Here is an 18,500-nt window from a genome sequence, read left to right on the forward strand (position 1 = left end):
AAAATAGTCTCTTAATGATTTTTATTGGGAAAAAGTCATATGGTATGACAAATATCGATTTATTCATATCTTTCATCTTAAAATTCATATCATTATTTTTATATAGTATCTTTACTTCTATATATAATTTATTTTTAAAAAATAATTTTGAATATTTTCTCCTAATTGTTGTTCTCTCTTGTTTTATTGGACCAGAAAAGAGATGAATTTTGTAAAAAAGAAAATAATTAATTTTTGGACTGACGGTAATTATATATTTGAAGTTTCCGGTTATTTCTAAATCCTTTTCCTCAATTTTTATATTTTTTAACAGGTCAAATATAAATTATTTTTTAAAAAAATAAATTTTGGATTTCTTTTTCTAATTGCTCATTGTAAACCCGAAACCTAAAACCCTCCGACAGCCGCCGCCGCTCCAGCATCTCCCCGCGCCGAGCCTGGCCCTAAACCCTAAGGCTTCTCCTGCTCGCCTTTCCTGGGATCCAACATCACCGGCGAGCGGCCCAATGATCACTGGCGGCCAGAGATTCGTTGCCTCGCCTCCTGCCTTCTCCCAGGATGGCAAGAAGCTGTTGGTCTGCACCGGATGCACTGTCTCCATCTTTAGTGCTTCCACCGGAATGCAGGTTACTTGACCAATTTCAACTATTTGGTGTTCGAATACTATTTTGCGGAAGGAAATGCTATTTGGTGTTCAAAATTCGATCTTTTGTGCCTCAGATTACGGAATTGGAGGGTGGACACACAGACCGCGTCACTTCTGTCGTTGTAGTGCCAGTGGCCACGCCTTCGAGTGAGTTCATGAGCTATTGCTGGACTTCCTCATTGGATGGGACTATCTGTCACTGGGATTTTGCCTCAGCTGAGTTGATAAAGAAGGTGAAGGTCCAGCTTCCGGTCCATTCTATGGTAAGTAGGGATTTCATTCCACGTATTGTGTGTCTTCTCGTCTTCCTTCTAACATGATTCAAAATAAGGGCTTCATCTGTCGTGTTGCACGTCAAGGTGGATTGCGGTCGAGATTTTTTTGAACATTGGTTCAAAACTCGGTCCTAACAATCTCGTAGAGTTTGCAGAATATGCTGCTTTTGTTTTAAAGGGGATGACAATGGGCTAATTTTGTGTGTGTTTTTTTTTTAGTTTCTTGCTTATGCTAAAAGTGTAATAGAATCATATGTATATCAGTCTGAAGTTAGTTTAGATTATGTTCTGCTTTTGTTTTAACGACGAAAGCAGTGAGCTAATTTTACATGAAATTTATTTGTATTTCTTCCCCATAGATGTATACCAAAATTAGAATGGAATCATAAGTATAACGTTGATGATTTTTCATCCTTGATTTTCTTGTCTTACGTGAATTTATGGGTTGGGCCTTATGAATTTCCTTCTTATGTCCTTTAAATTGGCATTCTTAGCGTGGTATCACATTCGTGCAGGTAATTCCAAGTTTATCGACCATTGGAAGCACTGAAGAGGGATCTAATCTTTATGCATTTCTCTCAGTTGTAGACATAAACAAACCAGCTGGTGAAAAGAAAGCATTACGTGGGCAAATCCGAATTTTCAATTTAAAAAATCAGAAGCCTGTTGGAGTACTGGCTGAGGTTGATAATAGAACTTTAGCTTGCTGCTCATGTTCTTTATTTTTTAATTTGAGTTCTTGCTATTTAATGGCTACTATCCTGTCCTATTAGATTGTAAGAATCGCAATTATCAATTTGAGCTAATAGACCAGGTCAAGAATACTATATGAAATTGGTATCTAATTCTTGCAGACAAGAAATCCAGAGATAATATATGCAAGTAAAAATGGGGAGTTCTTAGGCATCTCAGACAATAGAAAGCTTCATATTTGGAGAATTCCTGCAAAGAATTTTAGGTTTGACGAAATAAAAAAGATCAAACTACATCACACAAAAAAGTTGACATGTCTTGCATTCCATTCAACTCTGAGAATGGTAGCCGGAGGTGATGATACAGGAAGGATCTTGATATGGTACAATTTTGGGAGAGAGAAATTTGCTCAAGCTTTACAAAATCACAAGGGTACAAAGAATCCAGCGGATGAAGAAAAGCCTGGGGTGAGAAATAATGATGATGCGGATTCCTGCACAACATGGCATTGGCACCCTAGTGAAGTAAAGTTTCTTCACTTCTCCTCTGACGGCGCTTATTTGTATTCAGGTTGTGCATACTTCATACCTACTGTTTATTTGCCCATGATCTTTTAGAAGTTTTTTTTATGGATTATTATGTTAGCATTAGTTCATTGATAGTTGATTAGCTGTAGTTAATATACATCGACTCTTAGAAAGAATATGAGTTACTTTTGTTTGCTTAATTTCCTGGCCTTTCAATTTTCCTTTTACATAGTTGTGAATGCTCCATCCTTGTTCTGAAAGTATACCTTTGATGGATATTTATCAGGTGGGAACGAAGGAGTTATTGTGGTTTGGCAGATTGACACTGGAAAGAAAAAATTTAAGCCACGACTAGGATCACCTCTTTTATATTTCACAGAATCTCCAGATCCTTCCCTCTCATGTGTGAGTCTTCTTTTTTAACTTGTTTCTAACTATCAGTCATTTTGTTTGCTACTTTTAATTGGTCAAGGTTTAGTGTATTGGATGCTGTTTTACTTTAATTAACTGTTTCTACTTTTTTAGCATATGACAATTTTATTCTGTCTTGGTTCTGGATGCTTGTAGGTTTGCATTGTTTAGAAACTAACATTGACATCTCTAATGTGCAAACTTAATGTTGGCTGGATGATGGATTGAATAAACAGGATCATAATATGTCAAAATAACAATCAGAAGTTGTAAATGTGACAAAGAAAAATCATTATAAACTTTCATAATGTTAAAGAATATACAATAATGCTACTTTTTTCATCAAAATTAGCATGATATAATTCATTTCAGTTAGGTATATGCAAAAGTAATTCCCTTGTAAATGTAATGCTGGTAATTGGTAAATAGATTGAAAGCTAAGGCAATTGGTGTATATGGTAATTCCCTTGTAAATGTAACTGGTAATTGTATACTTCTGATTGCTTATCTGTGTTCTTGTACTACTATTCACCTCTCTGAGCAAATATTCTCAGCTCTAGTTGTTCAAGATAGGTTAGCATGATAATTGCAGATGAAGAGTTGATTGCTGCACCTTGAGGCTGCAGTTGTTTGCTTGTTGAGTGGTATGCATGGTGTTCTCATCTAAACATATCCTCGACTTAAAATTACTAATTTAAGTGTGCCAATGAAGACTGATTAAAAATATGGTTTGCACAGATGAGTACATAATGTGATGAAGTCTGTGCTAGGCACTATATATTTAGAGTTGTTGAAGTCAAGGTGAGGCACAATCCAACTAAAATACCAAAACACTTTAATTGGGAACCTTTGTTCTCAATCATGTGGGACTACAGGGAGGTGAGAGACTGTCATGATAATTTGAACACCAAGGAGGAAGTCCAACCCAAAATGTGAATCCGAACTAAGGAGACTTCTTAGATATCACTTCATCATTTTTTCATTGAAAATGAGGGGTTTTTTTTCCATTTTTTATTATGTGTTTAATAAGGAGGTCATGCTTAGTAAATCTACAGGCATTTTGCATATTATTGGCAACTGATGATCCTATACAGAATTGATGATCCTCTATATTTGTACCTCTCACACTACTTTTTATTGCTTTGTACTTCTTTGCATGATGTTCATTTTGATTTATTTGAAATTTGGAAGCCAATGTTAGTTAATATTTTTTTCAGGTATCTTGTTCAGATAATCACATTCATCTGCTAAAAATGCCTACGATGGATATCTCAAAATCCATATCGGGAATCAAGGTTTGTCATACCATATGGTTTAGACATTAATGCTTTGTTGGCTTATTTTACTGAAACCTTTCATGGATAAACTTCCATATGTTGATATATTCTAGTATATCTTCAGCCTCCTTTTTCGTTTCCTCTCAAACATGAAGGCTTCTGCACACAAGTTGCATTTGATCAGACAACTGGATTAGTTGCTGTTTCCACTGAAGATTATTGTGTACAATTCTACAGCTTGTTTCACAACCATGAGATTTCAGAGGTGATGGGTCTATTTTTGCATCCTGATATGATCATCTAGAGTTTTTGACATCTCTTTTTTCCTTTAAAGAAAAAGCAAGTTCTCATGATATTTATTTTATTGCTTAGGTGCAAGTGTGCAAAAGAAATTTTCAGCCTGTGGATGACGTTATGGTAAGGCATTAACTCATCAAGATATATTTGCTGTGCTGTATTGTCTGTTATGGCTATTACCTTAACTTTTGTTCTATTGTTGTACCCATAGCTCTTTGATTCAGTCGTCCATGCATAAATAGGCTGCTATTTTAGCAGCACTTCTAATTTGTAGAGCCTCTTATTGCTGTTGGAGAATAGTTTGACATTGGGAAAGAATGCATTATTTGTACCAACTGCCAAATTTCTGTAAACAGCTTGATTGGAGTTGCATTTTTATGGATTCTAAGGGTCATTTTTAGCTAAGACATACATTGGCATGCACTCTTATTGCTTTAAGGAATTAGCTCTGTAAATATCACTGTCACTGTTGGGTTCCATTAACTAGAAACAAGTATATTTGATACAACTCAGTTATGGGATACAGAAATAACCATTTTGATTCTGATTAGCTAGCTACATGGATAGTCAGAGATATAAGCTAGAAAGTACCACAATTGGTTCCTATTTGCTGGAAACTGGGAATGCATGTGACATAACTCACACAGGCTCTCTCTGTAGCAGTTGTGGGGTATTGAATTATATGTCTTCATTGCTGGAGTAATCAGTCATGGATTGCCTGGGATAAGATAGAGGTTTAATTTAGTTTAAAGCTCAATAAATTCTAAGATTCATGCTAAACTACTGTGCTAGTATTGGTGTGAAGTTTGTGTTCCTATAGAGCGAGAACACGAATTCACACCTCATTAAATAATATCTTGGGGATGCATTTTGAGAGAGTCAATCTTAAAATTTGTTTGGTTGCTATCATCATTAGTTTTATGCATGTAATTATGTACTTTTGCATGACAACATAGATAGCTATCATAATTCTTGTAGATGGTGAATTAGATCTTTGAATTTTTGGCTAATGCTTTGTGGATGTACTTGTACTTTGATGGTTGCAGCTATATGTGGCTCTTGTGGCCATTTCTCTTGATGGCTCCTTAATGGCTACCATTGATATCACAATTCCTGAAGAAAGATTAGGGGGATTGGTTTGTCTAAAATACTGGACTCGTGGTTCCCTAGTGGCAGAGTACTTATTATCCACTGTCATATATGACCCTCACGGGTAAGAATACAAACAGGGTTTCATCTATTCTTCTTTATTTTGTTGTTTATTTGTTCTATAAATTGTATGGATGGAGTATATAACTATGTTTTCATTGAGGTTGAATATCTTGAATTAGTTAAATGCTGATCAATTTTATATTGAAACTTCATTGCTGGTCTGTATGGTTATGGGCTGACAGTTGCTTATCCTTGAGTGATCCATATGGTTGTGGGCTGAGATAGCTCTTCTTTGAGTGATTGGTTGCCAAGTTGTTCTCTGCTGCTTAATGACTCTTGGTTCTGTGTTGTTACTGTTGTCATTATCATTACTACCATCCCATGTTTGTCCCAACTGTTTGGAATCAGTTACATGAATCTTATCCTTTATTGAGCTCCAAGACAATATTTTCACTCTTGACTAATGCTTTCTTTGCACTTCTTTTACCCTTTACACCTTCCACTCTAACAGATAAAATAAAACACCTTTTAATAATTTCTTGACTTTCCGATGTAGTGATGCTCAAGTTTCATCTCTTGCATTTCGCCCTGGACACAACATGGCTGTCACATCATCTTATGGTGGTGATTTTAAGGTAGTGTCTATTAGGCTCTTTTCTTTCTGTTGCCCCATTGTATGTGTATAATGACTAAATGAGTAATTTATTTTGCAGGTTTGGGTTCATGGTTCTCATGCTGACAGAAATAATGAATCGATGAAGAGAACTGGCTGGAGATGCCAGTCTGCTGGTTCATACAAGTATTAAATTTTTCTGCCAATGAAATGTTTTTTCCTTTATTATATTAATATCATTGCCCATTTGATGCCTTTTATTTTTTATGATTTATTTTAACATAAAAAATTATTGTATTGAATGAAATTGAAATAATTTGTGGAAGCAGCCTGCTTTCAAATCAAGCAGAGATATTTAAAGTATACGTGTAGTTGATGCTACTTCAGAGCTGAAATTGGGAAAAATATGGAATGATGGTTTATGGTTGAGGAAAGACACAGGAAAATAAAGATAGATTAGTTGCTGTAATTACATTACACGTCTGATTGTTGCAAATCTATGCTGCAAAAAGTAATTAGGCATTTCTTTATATATATATATATATTACCTAGTTAGGAACTTCTATGCTATCATTCCACCAAACTCTATTGTGAATTCTCAGATCCTGTCTGGTGGAAATTTAGAGATACATGATATCGCTACTATGATATTCTACATTATGGTGCCTTGGTCCAATTTGTTTGTTTGATGTATGTTTCATACACTTCTTTCTTTCTTTGTTTATAGGTATTAACCTACTGAACGAGTTGATTTGGCGTATGGAACTTGTAATTTTGTATATACATCAATTACTGAAAAAAGACACTGTTTTTAATTTAAAGGATGCCTTGTTTTTTAATTGAATTATTGGTGAAACCTTTAAACTATTTTTTGAAATTATTTGCTTACATATATTTCTTTTCCCATCATGTGCTGTTGCTGCACGGTGGAACTCCTATGCAATTAATTTCTTTGAATTGATAACAGGGGAAAACCATTAACGGCTGCTGCTTTTTCTGCCGATGGATCGGTCCTTGCTATTGCTGCTGAGACTATGATTACATTATGGGATCCGGATTCCACTATACTTGTGGCTATGATTGGAGATACATTTTCGGTGATCATCATTTTGTCTATATTTTCATATGGCAAATCCAAATGACAGTGAATGCTCTTACATCTATCTTTTTTTTCCCCATCCCCTTCTTCTTGTACAGCCAATTACCAAGCTTTCATTTGTTGGGGAATCAGAATATCTGGTGTCCTATACACACGGTTTAAAGCCACAGCTTTCAGTTTGGAGTACTTCAAAATTGGCATTGTACTGGTCTCACGGGATCGTTACAGAAGGTGTGCATTTTTTGGCTTTTAAATGATCTTAGTATAAATCCAAGACTAAAATAACCAGAAAATTAAAATGAAATAAAAAGTAAACTTTAGATGTTCATGGCAACAGTTCGATACAACAACAATCTGAGTCCTAATTATTTGAGATCAGCTTTTATTTTGCAAGTGTCTCTAGCATACAGGCACTAATATTAATAAATTGCCAATGTCCAAAATTAGGCAGCAAGAACCAGTCAATTGTTGGACCTGTATAAACAACCAGTATATACTTACCGTGGCTTTGCAAATGGCCTGTGATTACAAACAAAGCTCACATCATGTCAAATATTTTTAGAATTTTTTATATTTCGTTAACTATATACTATTTTCTCTTTGATTAGTTAGAAGATTTAAATCTTTTGCCTTGTTGATAGTTCCCTTTTCTTACAGCCGTAAGCTGTTCCCATGATGAATCTCAATTCGCCGTCTTAGCTCTTCTCAGTTCACCAGGTGATGCTAATGCAAAGGGAAATGGGGTAATACTTTTCTTCCATGTGGATGATCCTGTTCCTGTAGCAACTTGGACAGTGACAAAGGTAGCACGTCTACATCCCTTTGTTTGCTTTGCAACTAAATTATGATGAGGTTGCTGATGCCCCGTGTGCATTCGGCTAACTTATTTTTTCAAATGGTGCGAGTGTTTGCTTGTTAGATATCGATAGCACCGCAACCTAATAGAAGTTCCACACCCAGCATTTTTTGTTTTCCCATGATTTTGTTTTACTTGTATCTCCGTGTAAACAAACCATTTAGTTATAATAACGTAGGTTCCTCCATTTGGTTAGTTAGTATTACAATTGGATTTTGTTGTTAAACTATGACTCCTTCGATGTGTGGATTGAAGAGTTCAATGTGGCCTTATTATCTCCTTCAATCCAGGCAAAAGGTGGTAGCTTAGCCTTTCTACCTGCCGATCCTTCGCTTCACGAAAGCTCAGCTACAAATGGAGTAAATCAACTTTTGCTTGTTTTTATGAATGGCGAGCATGAATACACCATCTTCGATCCACACAGGAAAGAGGACATAATTAGCAAGAATTCTCGGAAAAGTCAAGTTGCACAGGATGAAGCAGGTAAATGATACCAGACTCATCTTTCTTGGAAGACTTTGCTTAGTTTCTTGTTGTTGTATGCAAATTTAGTTGTAGGATCAACAAAGATCTAATCATTTGGATTGTTTTTGTTCACTATGCAGAGAGGCTTGGGTATACATCCATTTACGGAGATCTGTCTAATTCAAATGCAAAGCACAACCAGTTCCAAGAAGTTCCATTTGTCCCGAGTGAAAGACCATGGGAAACCATATTCAGTGGATCTTCCCATGTTCTACCTCCACTGACCAAGCTCTGCACCTCATTTTTCGAATCCTTGTTGGAGAAAAGGCAGGCGAATGTCGATGATGAGACGATGATAGATGCAGATCTTTGAGCATGCACAAAAATGCATATGTAATACGCATAAGGTCTTAAAGAAAGCATGTTATAGATTCGAGTGGTGTTGAGTATTTTGTGAGCTTAGAGGACTTTGTATCGAAGAACAATGCATTGAAATTTATCTGCTCACAGTAAATGCCTTACTGGTTATTCAAAAAATTTTGTAGTTCAGGTGGAATGACTTTTGTAAATTGCAATATTGTATCTTTCATTTTGTTTTATTAAACCTCTTGGCTGGAATGATTTTCAGTTCCAACATTAATTGCACAAAACAATGACAAGGAGTGATTTTCCTTTTACAAAAAAAAAAGGAAAGGAGTTGAGTTGTATCACTTGTGAATGTTTTCTTCAGCATTACTACAATTTTTAATGCTTTATGGTTGAGGAAAAAGAGGATTTCTCTGCTCATCAAACACCAAATACCAAAAGGAGGATGATGATGATGAACAGTTCTTGTTAATTGTAGGATTAATCCCGGTAATTGAAGAACAGTTAAGCAGATTGAATCTACTCAGGAACATAAAATATATCTAGAGTTACAGCAAAGCTAAGAAAGAGAGACTTCTTCCAAGTTAACTTAGGCTCGAGATTCAGCAAATAAAGAACAATGATATGATAAGCTCATCCCATTTATTACAATACTAAGCCAAGCTGGATTAGGAGAATAGTGGGAAGAACATTAATGATAAGAAGATGATGATGAATTACATGTAAAAGAAACCAAAATCGATCAGCTTTTTATAGCAGTAAGCTCCTTTTCCAGACTACACAATCATGAAGCTGGATAGGGAAACAAATTTTAGTTTTGCAGCAAGGCTTCCTTCCTTTTTGTGATTGAGCAGCTCCAATCACATTTGCTCATACAACCTTGACCAATTAAGGACAATTTGGTATCCTTGACCAATTACTTGAAAGATTGACATCAGGTGACGAAGAGATGCTCGATGCATTAGCACTCTCAAGGTCACAACCTGTCTCATGGTTTTTCTTGTTGGTGGAGTAGGGCATGACATTATTCACCCTGTAAAGCAGAAACCATTCAGAAAGTATCAAACGATAATCAGTACACACAAGCAGGTAAAACATTGCTTGATCGACAGTATCGTACATATCAAAACATTACTAGTTCTTTGATTCATCAACCAGGAAGATCGAACACGATTAACCTACCTTTCCTTCCGGTTTTCAAGGAATCGTGCAATTGATGCTTTCCGAGCTTGAGGTACTGCTGCAGACATATATCACCAATCTAAGTAGTTACTTAAAAATCATTAGCAAACTAATTAATATACAAGTTCCTAAAAGTAAAAGTATGACGAATTGTGATGCTTCTTGTGGAGTGGAACTAAGTTCTCCCTATGGCTCCAACAAGTGAAATAGTTCTACATGCAATCTGTAACACTCAGTCGAATAAAAGTTTTGGATCAGGAAAGCGAGTATACCTCGAGAATAAGTGGCCACAGTAACTGTAGAGCCAAAAGCTGAAGGCAGAGAAGTTCTGGAAGGCTCTTGCTTTATTGATGAAGGCAATGAGCTCACAATCTTGGCACAGACTGTATCACTTTCCGTGCTAAAACTACTTCTTGAGTTAGACGCTGCCATAGGAGTCACTAACATAGGGTTTGAGAAGCCTGAGCAGGGTGATACCACTCGAAGTGGAGTAGGGCATAGGATCTGTTTTGTACTTAAAGTATCAGATGCAGGAAAGTTGGTTGGAACTGGAGCTGTGACCTTGAAAGGTGCTTCGGATCTTGAAGCATTTAAAGTTCCTTTCGAATTGGATCCTTGACTCACTGATGCAATGATTGCTTCGGCCTAAAAGTGAAGATTCTTAGAAAATTAGCTTCACAACCATGGAATCATCACTTTGACATTGACCTTAAGGAATTATTAAATTAAATCATCCAAAACAGTACCTTATCGAAGGAAACATCATCGTATACATGGACTGTACCGGCATAAAATATAGTTAACTGTGCCGTCATTTGTGTCACCATGGGCATGTTCCTGCAAGAAAATTAGTTATGAATTATGACAACAATAGTTTAAAAAAAAAAACAGAATATTCGTCAATTAAACCAATGCATTTTGCAAAATTTTGTATCAAGTTTACCTAGGTGCAAGGGTTCCAAAGTTCATATTAACAAAAGGGTTGCTCCTACTGGCTAACTCAAATGGTTCCTGCATGGGAGCTCCCATAATAAGGTCTAAGGGTCGATTTCCAATAGATGTGGAATGTCCCGTTGGTTGTCTCACCCTCTCATGCAATGGGCCACTAGGCCAGGATGAAGTCCCCTTGTGATTTACCTCCCTTCCAAATCGTTTGGGACGGTATTGGAGAGGCTCCCGGGGTGAGAGTATCACCTTTTGCCACAATATTAACAAAAGGGTTGTTTAACGTAGCTCCTCCAAATTGATGCCGAGCATTATGGAACTTGAAGAAAGGGTCGCTATTCACATTAGAATTAGATGAGGTCATTGGAAAACTTCTGGTTCCACTTGCCCGGCGAGAGGAAGCACTGAGGCCAGCAGTGATCTGAAGTGGACTATCATGCAGACTGAATGATTTCTAGAAGAAATGTGAATGTGTCAGGTCTATAAATTTGGAAAATCACTCAGAAGATCATGATCTGATCCACAGTACTAGTAAGTTTACATACCTGCTGTGAAAACGCAGGAGAATTAGCATGATTAACATCGAAAGCATTAGCAACTTTCATATGCTGAAACATGGGTGAGGACAACATATCAAAGCTGAAAGTGTTTGTTCTATCCTCTTGTGCAATCTTTAAGGGAATGAACTGCTGCAAGGAAGATGCATTCTTTGTCGAAGGCCACTGCCTCGACGAACCTATTAAGTTGCATGTGCAAACCAATTACTCCAAGTGAACAAAATCTAATACCATCGATCTCAATTTGCAAGTAGTCAAATTCTTTCTAAAAGGAGAATTATTATACAAGAACAGATTAGATGCATAGATGAATCAAAACATGAAAAGAAAAAAAGAACAGCATGCTGTCATACTACCTTTCCTCGACATTAATAAGAGAAACAGAAGCACAGTGTAATCAATCTCCAATTTCATTAAGACACTTCCCTTCATCTTGAGCAAGAGCAGGGTAAACAGATCATGACAAGATTCATCTTAGAGATAAATCCAAAGCAAAATATGTAAAATCACATGAAACAACAGGGGAAATAAATCTAGGATTGCCAAAGACAAATATGTAAGCAAAGTTTCAAGGGATTAATGAAACAAGATTAAAAAAATAACATTTTTGTGATTTGAAAAAAAAAAACCCCAAAGAAATCAGCTAAAAAGACTCACCTGAATCATGGCGGCTGCCTTTGGCTTCCTCCTCCGCCCCACCTCCGGCGATGCTCAAGAAGTCCCTCTCCATCACAAACACAAAGAATCCCTTCCCAAAACACCGACAGAGACCTCGATAGCTTCGCACCGCCTCTTCTCCTCCTCCCTATTAGTACTGCTCTCTCCCTCCCCTCCCCGTCCTCATCCCGGGAGGATGACCGCAGAGCTTCATCAAAATTATAATTAATATATAATATATAATTGATAATGATATATAATAAAGAGGCAAAATTCGCATGCGGTCATTAATAAATAGCCCCCAAAATTAATAATTATGAGAAGGAAAAATATACATAAAAGCAAAAAAGAAAAAAGAGGGCCCAGAGAGCCATGGGCCCACGGGCTCGTGCCCATCAGATGGATTCCCACCAATGGAATTCAGTCACCCGTGCACTCACCTTTCTGTTTATCGCGTCACAGAAACGTAGCTCGAATCAGAAAGAGGGTAGAGTTTCCGCCCAACAGGAAGTGGGCCCCTGTGACTGTGAGCAGTCCAAGACCAACACGTGCCCCCCCACCCTTTTATTTTGTTAATTAATAATCGTGGCGTACGGATTGGGGAAGCAACAATCTTTATATACATATATTTTCGATGGCTTTTAAAAAAATATTGTGCACATTCTTTTTTTTTCAATTGTTTTTTGCATCCATGAGTGCAATGATTTTTGTTATATATACATATATATTCGTGGAAGTCCAAGGATAAGCACTAAGGTTTCAACATCCATTTTGTTGTGTTGTATGAATGATCAACAACCACTTGCCTTAATTATTCAATTTTAATTTTGTTGGACAAACCGAAATTAATGATTCGTGAGGCATGTGTTAAATTAATCAATATCATAGTTATTGATAGGAGACTAAATTTTATTGTATTTTAATCATTTCGAATTTGTAATATCTCTCTTTTTTTTTTCTTAATTTTCGTGGTTGAAGATTAAAGAAATATGTATGAGAGCATTATGAATAGTAAGGGAGGTGTAAGAAGTGTAGGATAACAACTCAATACACCTTGTGAGTACTTATTTTTTATTTTAAAAATTTATTTGCATTTAATCCTATAACCCAACTCTAAATTCCAAAGGTAACTAATAATAATAATAATAAATATTTATAAAATTCCACTGTTCATGGATCTGTTATGGATGTCAAATGATCTATATATATAGACACACACACACCATATTCTATTTTGAAGCATTTTAAAAAAGATCACATGATCACAAGAGATCCAATCACAATACAATTAATGATAATGGTGAATTTATCATCAAATTTTGCAAATAGTCAAAGATGGAAGGCACACCTCCATTAAGTATAGTGCAAGCAACTCCACAACAACGTAACAAACATAATTAATTAAACTTAAAACTGCCTCTCAATTACTCATCCCATTGGTCTCTTACCATCTTTTTCTCAAATATATATATTTTTTAATGTTCCAATGTCTTTTTTAATTATTATCCTCTCGTGTTCACTACACCACAATTAATTAATTGCATAATCAAATGACTCGTGGAAATAATGATATATAGGCGATTTGGGTAGGTTTCAGGTGAGGTAGCAACCTTAATTAGAGGGGATTATTTTAATCGTCTTGGGAATTAATTAAACAAAGTTTTATGACACGGCGTTTAATTTTGTGCATATCAACTTATACTTAATAATATTAAAATAAATTTTAATTAAATTTATAAAAAAATATTTTGATATAATAGTCAGTTGAATCCTAATCCTAACCGATGTTAAAACGATGAGGAAGTATCCAAAACTAGCCACAATGAGAAACCAAAGTTTGATAATAATTTTTTTATATATAAAAAAGGTTAGGGCCTCCATGTGTGTGTACGGGCTTATGAGCTTTAATCATACTTCAATTAATGAAACTTCAGTAAAGGGTGGAATCCATTATCCAACGGTTTTACACGATTATATGTGAAGAAGTAAATCGAAAAGTTACAGTTGATCATGATAGAGAAACATATCCGCCAAACATAAAACCCATCACAGCAATTACTGAAACAATTTGCCAAAAGATTGACTTGAGTCCAAAGTCAATGTCATTGTCTTTTAATTTATCGTTGAACAAAGTTTCTACAAGCATAGCCAAGAGTTTGCTGTAGGCACTAGATGTCGTGACAATAGGAGTTCTCATATCGATAGGAAAGTAGAGAGGAAGAATAGGAAGCTTCGATTTCAATATCATATCCAAATGAATTTTAATTTTCTATTTTATATCAATTTATATTTTACATGAATTAGAGTGATCATTCAGATTCATAATTCATTAACAGTCCATCAACACATACTAATCTATATCCAATAATTTAAATCCTCTTTAATACATTGTGGCAATTGTATGTGATGAGATGCAAATTTAATCCTTCATAATAATATTAATCGCCTTTGCAAATGAGGATTTTGCAGCTAAATATTTTTTATTTTTGAAATTCGGAAAATTATTTAGTCACATCGAAAGATTTATATATATTATTTTCCATTATTTTTCCAAGACCAAATATTTGCGCTATTTATCGGATTCTTCGTTAATTATGATTCAATTCATTCTCCTCGTTCAAACTTTGATTTGTCAGTTGGCGCAAATCGTCGAACACTTGCGCGCCACGCAGCGGATTGTGGATCGACGAGGTCTTCTCCTACTCGTCGTCGACGGCGATGGCTAGGTCCAAGAAATTCCTGAAGAGCTTCATCGAGCACTTCTTCGACGGAACCGAAGGTAACAGCCACGGGCTCCCGCTTCCTCGATTTCGAGTTTAGTTTTTTTTTTGTTGAAGGCTCACTCATTTGCTTCTCGAAAGCAGAGGGGAAGGAAAAGGAGAGGGAGGAGGAGGACCTGGAGGCGATCGCGTCCAAGGATCGGAGGGTCTTCCGGTATGAGGTTCTGGTGGCGGCCACCTGCAAATTTAGCCCTAAGAATAAGCTCGGCGAGGGCGGATTCGGACCCGTCTTCAGGGTGAGTTCGGGAGAATTAGGGTTTGGGTGATTGGTTGATTGATTCGGGTGATGGATCGGATCGGCGCAGTGCAGGGGCGGCTGGAAGATGGGCGGGAGGTGGCGGTCAAGCGGCTGGGGCAGGCGTCGCGGCAGGGGACGAGGGAGTTCACGAACGAGGCGATGCTGCTAGCGAAGGTGCAGCACAAGAACCTGGTGAACCTCTACGGCTACTGCGCCCGCGGCAACGACAAGCTTCTCGTCTACGAGTACGTCTGCAACGAGAGCCTCGACAAGATCCTCTTCTCCAGTAAGCAAAACTCTCTCATCCCCTCTTTGCTTCTCAAGTTCTCTCGCACCAATCTCCTTCTTTTACAGTATCATCGATAATCAGTCAAAATCACTAGTTCATCTAAATTCAATCTTGAAAGTGAAAGATTTTTGATCCTGTCTGTTTTCCAGAACTAATGGATCAAAATACGTTCTTTGCGGTGTTCAATTGTTCTGATCTTATAAAGAAAAGCAACATTATCATAAAAGTAAGATTCATAAAAACATATCATGGAGATGTCCCGAAACAGGGAAGCTGTAGGGTTGTTGAATGGGCGGACCACATTACCGTCTCTTCCACGACGCTGCGTCGGCTGCGAAAGAGGTTGGAAAAGTCTGAAGCAAGGAAAATGACGCATCTTGTTTAAGTCCTTTTCGTCTAATCTTTCACATTACTCTGTTTATTCTTATTTGACTGAGCTTTCATGACGTTACTTTATTTGGATTTCACTATGATTTTTTGGTCGTTAATTGGGAAATAAAAAATATTGTTGTGATTAATGGTTATTGGGTGAGCAGGAGAGGCGAACGATGGGAAGAAGGCGCTGTTGGACTGGAGCCGGCGGTTTCAGGTGATCGCCGGGGTGGCCCGAGGGCTGCTGTACCTGCACGAGGATGCGCACACTACCATCATCCACCGCGATATCAAGGCCAGCAACATCCTGCTGGACGAGGAGTGGGCGCCCAAGATCGCCGACTTCGGCATGGCCCGCCTCTTCCCGGCGGAGCAGACCCAGGTGAAGACCCGCGTCGTGGGCACCTACGGCTACATGGCCCCCGAGTACGTCACGCACGGCTCCCTCTCCACCAAGGCCGACGTCTTCAGCTACGGCGTCGTCCTCCTCGAGCTCATCTCCGGCCGCAAGAACGCCTCCTTCGCCCACCTCCCTGACCCCAACGCCAGAAGCCTCCTCGAATGGGTACGTGGCGCGTGCTGCATTGTAGCTTCCCTCGAAAGGCACATCACCTGTTCGTCGAAATGCATCGTGCAGGCCTGGCGACTATACAGGAATGGGCGGAGCCTGGAGCTGCTGGATCCGTCGCTGAAATCGGCGGCCTTCGACGCGGAGCAAGTGGAGATGTGCGTCCATCTCGGACTTCTCTGCGTCCAGTGCGACCCCAAGCTGCGGCCGGCCATGAACCGCGTGGTGCTCGTCTTGTCCAAGAGGCCGAGAGTGTTGGAAAATCCCAAAAGGCCGGGGATGCCCTTTCCAATGTATCGGAGACACCAAGGTGAGGCGGCCTGCTCTTCCATCCCCAACCCTTCGTCGGCAGAATCTTCTGCCACCGCCTGCGCGACCCCCAATAGATTGTCTTTGCATAAGCAGCAGCCGCACACTATGCAACTGTGAAGCCTGTGTATCCTGCTTCCTCCTACTTTGTGAAATTTTGCCCACATTTTGACCATTTTCGATGTGGGCGATTCAATTTCATTTGTTTGGCTCGCTGTGTAGAGTAAGCATTGGGATTAACTTGTCTAGTGTGGTTCGGTTGTATTGTACATGCGTTATATATATATATACCTGTTTGAGGTCGCCTATGGAAAACATCGGTGTTCTTAGCTCTGATGCTGGTGAAGTCGTGCAGGACTTGCGATCGGGGAAGAGATGGTGGCGCTCCTGTCAAACTGTAAAGAAAGGGAGGGTAAGAACGGAGGCCAGGAGTGCTCTGACTCAGCCGCTCCGACGCTCAAATCAGCCTGTCGATCGGAGATGGAGAAGAAGACAAAGAAGTGCTAGAGAAGGAAAGTATGGATGTTTGCGTGTGCACGTACCTGTGCCCACAAGAAGCGGAACAATTATATAAAGTTATCAGAGGAGATGTCCCATCAAAGGAGATGCCCCATTCGATAAGGAGAATATTCCATCACCGCAATAGTGAGAGGTCTATCACCCATGCTTGGTATGACACCAGACCTTGCCATGTTAAATCATACTGTATTAATGAAGTAGATGAGCTACCATCACATATTTTATTATTCCACGTGCCCTTCTGATGGTATGGCGAGCCGAGTGATAAAGTGAAGGGGGTAGAACTCGGAGGGACTGAGCTGACTGAGGAGAAGACCTCTATCTGGAAGATCACAGATTCACTTGGAAGTAGAGTCAATGGAACACTGAATAAGACACCGAGCTAGGTCACGTGGTTGAGTCGGAGCTCGGAGTCGAGGTACTGAATCAGAGTTGAGCCTTGAGAGTGGTTGGAATCGAGCAAGAGGTCGGATACCTAGCTAGGGCAAGGAGCAGAGCTCGGTCGGGCGACTTGAACTTCGGTTCTGACTCAGGTGTTAAACCGGAGTTGAGACTTGAGAGGGGTCGGGTGTTGAGTTCCGAGCCAAGCTAGTTGCAGAGTCAGGTGTTGGGTCGACCACGGAGTTAGTCGGGCAAGGAGCCGAGTCGAAGCTTGACCACCTAATCAGGGTAGGGAGCTTGGGTGTGGAATTCAGACATGGAGCTAGGATGTGAGACCGAGCTAGTCAGTCCTGGAGTCAAGCCTTATGTTTGATGTGTCGTCTCCAATTGGATCATATCTTGACTTTCTTAACCTAAACATATCAACCCATAACATGAGTCTCCCTACAAATCTAGTCGAAGGAGATGTGAATCAGATTGACTAGATCAGTTCTCTAGTACGAGCTCGCATCAGACCTGAGCCAAGAAAGTCATGGGTCGACGGATTGGATCTGCATGAAAAATCCTGCCAGATTACGTGCACCCTCAAATGGAGTGACGCACGCTGTCCCTCACACGCCGGATCTGCTTACATCATTATTGAGGTGTATTAATGAGGGCGAGATGTCCAATGCGACAGCCGAATTGCCATCATCACAGAGATCTAATGGGATGCCTAGCCAAATCCAATGGCTCGCAGTGCGTCCTAGCTTTTCGCACAGGCAGATCGGACGGTTTGGGCGAATGAACCAACACGTTTATTAGGGCTGAGAGCTAGTTGCGCGGCGCTCTCACCGCTTTCATTCTCCTTTCATTTCCTTTCCGCTCCTCCCTTTCTTCTTCTTCTTCGACGATCTGCTCACGTGAGTTCAACGTCCGTATGCCGTAAGTCACCACTACCTCTCCTCTCTTTCCTTAGACTTACCAACCCTAGAGATGAACCCAGTAGGATTCCAAGTCCCATGGTATGAGTCGATCTCCTCCACG

The 18,500-nt window shown here is 38.9% G+C and overlaps 3 protein-coding genes across 3 annotated transcripts; 2 read left to right on the top strand and 1 right to left on the bottom strand.

Moving 5' to 3' along the window:
• The first annotated feature begins 410 nt into the window (after nucleotides 1-410).
• On the top strand, nucleotides 411-8,945 carry LOC141826878 (uncharacterized). The gene is made up of 16 exons (XM_074714194.1): nucleotides 411-626; nucleotides 721-909; nucleotides 1,437-1,604; nucleotides 1,776-2,184; nucleotides 2,428-2,546; nucleotides 3,770-3,847; nucleotides 3,954-4,094; nucleotides 4,202-4,246; nucleotides 5,173-5,339; nucleotides 5,835-5,913; nucleotides 5,992-6,077; nucleotides 6,859-6,988; nucleotides 7,089-7,221; nucleotides 7,648-7,793; nucleotides 8,137-8,329; nucleotides 8,452-8,945. The coding sequence occupies exons 1-16, from the start codon at nucleotides 507-509 to the stop codon at nucleotides 8,682-8,684; spliced, it is 2,436 nt and encodes an 811-aa protein (XP_074570295.1). The 5' UTR covers nucleotides 411-506; the 3' UTR covers nucleotides 8,685-8,945.
• A 306-nt stretch (nucleotides 8,946-9,251) lies between these two features.
• On the bottom strand, nucleotides 9,252-12,202 carry LOC141827798 (protein TIFY 6b-like). Its single transcript, XM_074715126.1, has 8 exons — nucleotides 12,019-12,202; nucleotides 11,350-11,540; nucleotides 11,089-11,258; nucleotides 10,803-10,850; nucleotides 10,606-10,696; nucleotides 10,132-10,504; nucleotides 9,860-9,917; nucleotides 9,252-9,710 (listed from the first exon to the last, which is right to left on the bottom strand). The coding sequence occupies exons 1-8, from the start codon at nucleotides 12,089-12,091 to the stop codon at nucleotides 9,566-9,568; spliced, it is 1,149 nt and encodes a 382-aa protein (XP_074571227.1). The 5' UTR covers nucleotides 12,092-12,202; the 3' UTR covers nucleotides 9,252-9,565.
• A 2,434-nt stretch (nucleotides 12,203-14,636) lies between these two features.
• LOC141827929 (cysteine-rich receptor-like protein kinase 43) lies at nucleotides 14,637-16,879 on the top strand. The gene is made up of 5 exons (XM_074715273.1): nucleotides 14,637-14,797; nucleotides 14,883-15,034; nucleotides 15,109-15,322; nucleotides 15,862-16,262; nucleotides 16,335-16,879. Exons 1-5 carry the CDS (start codon nucleotides 14,737-14,739, stop codon nucleotides 16,692-16,694), a joined length of 1,188 nt encoding a protein of 395 aa, XP_074571374.1. The 5' UTR covers nucleotides 14,637-14,736; the 3' UTR covers nucleotides 16,695-16,879.
• Nucleotides 16,880-18,500: the final 1,621 nt, after the last annotated feature.

This window comes from Curcuma longa, chromosome 4, assembly GCF_044706935.1.
Source record: "Curcuma longa cultivar G26 ecotype Majalengka, Jawa Barat chromosome 4, ITB_CL_G26_1.1, whole genome shotgun sequence".
Taxonomy (NCBI): Eukaryota; Viridiplantae; Streptophyta; class Magnoliopsida; order Zingiberales; family Zingiberaceae; genus Curcuma; species Curcuma longa.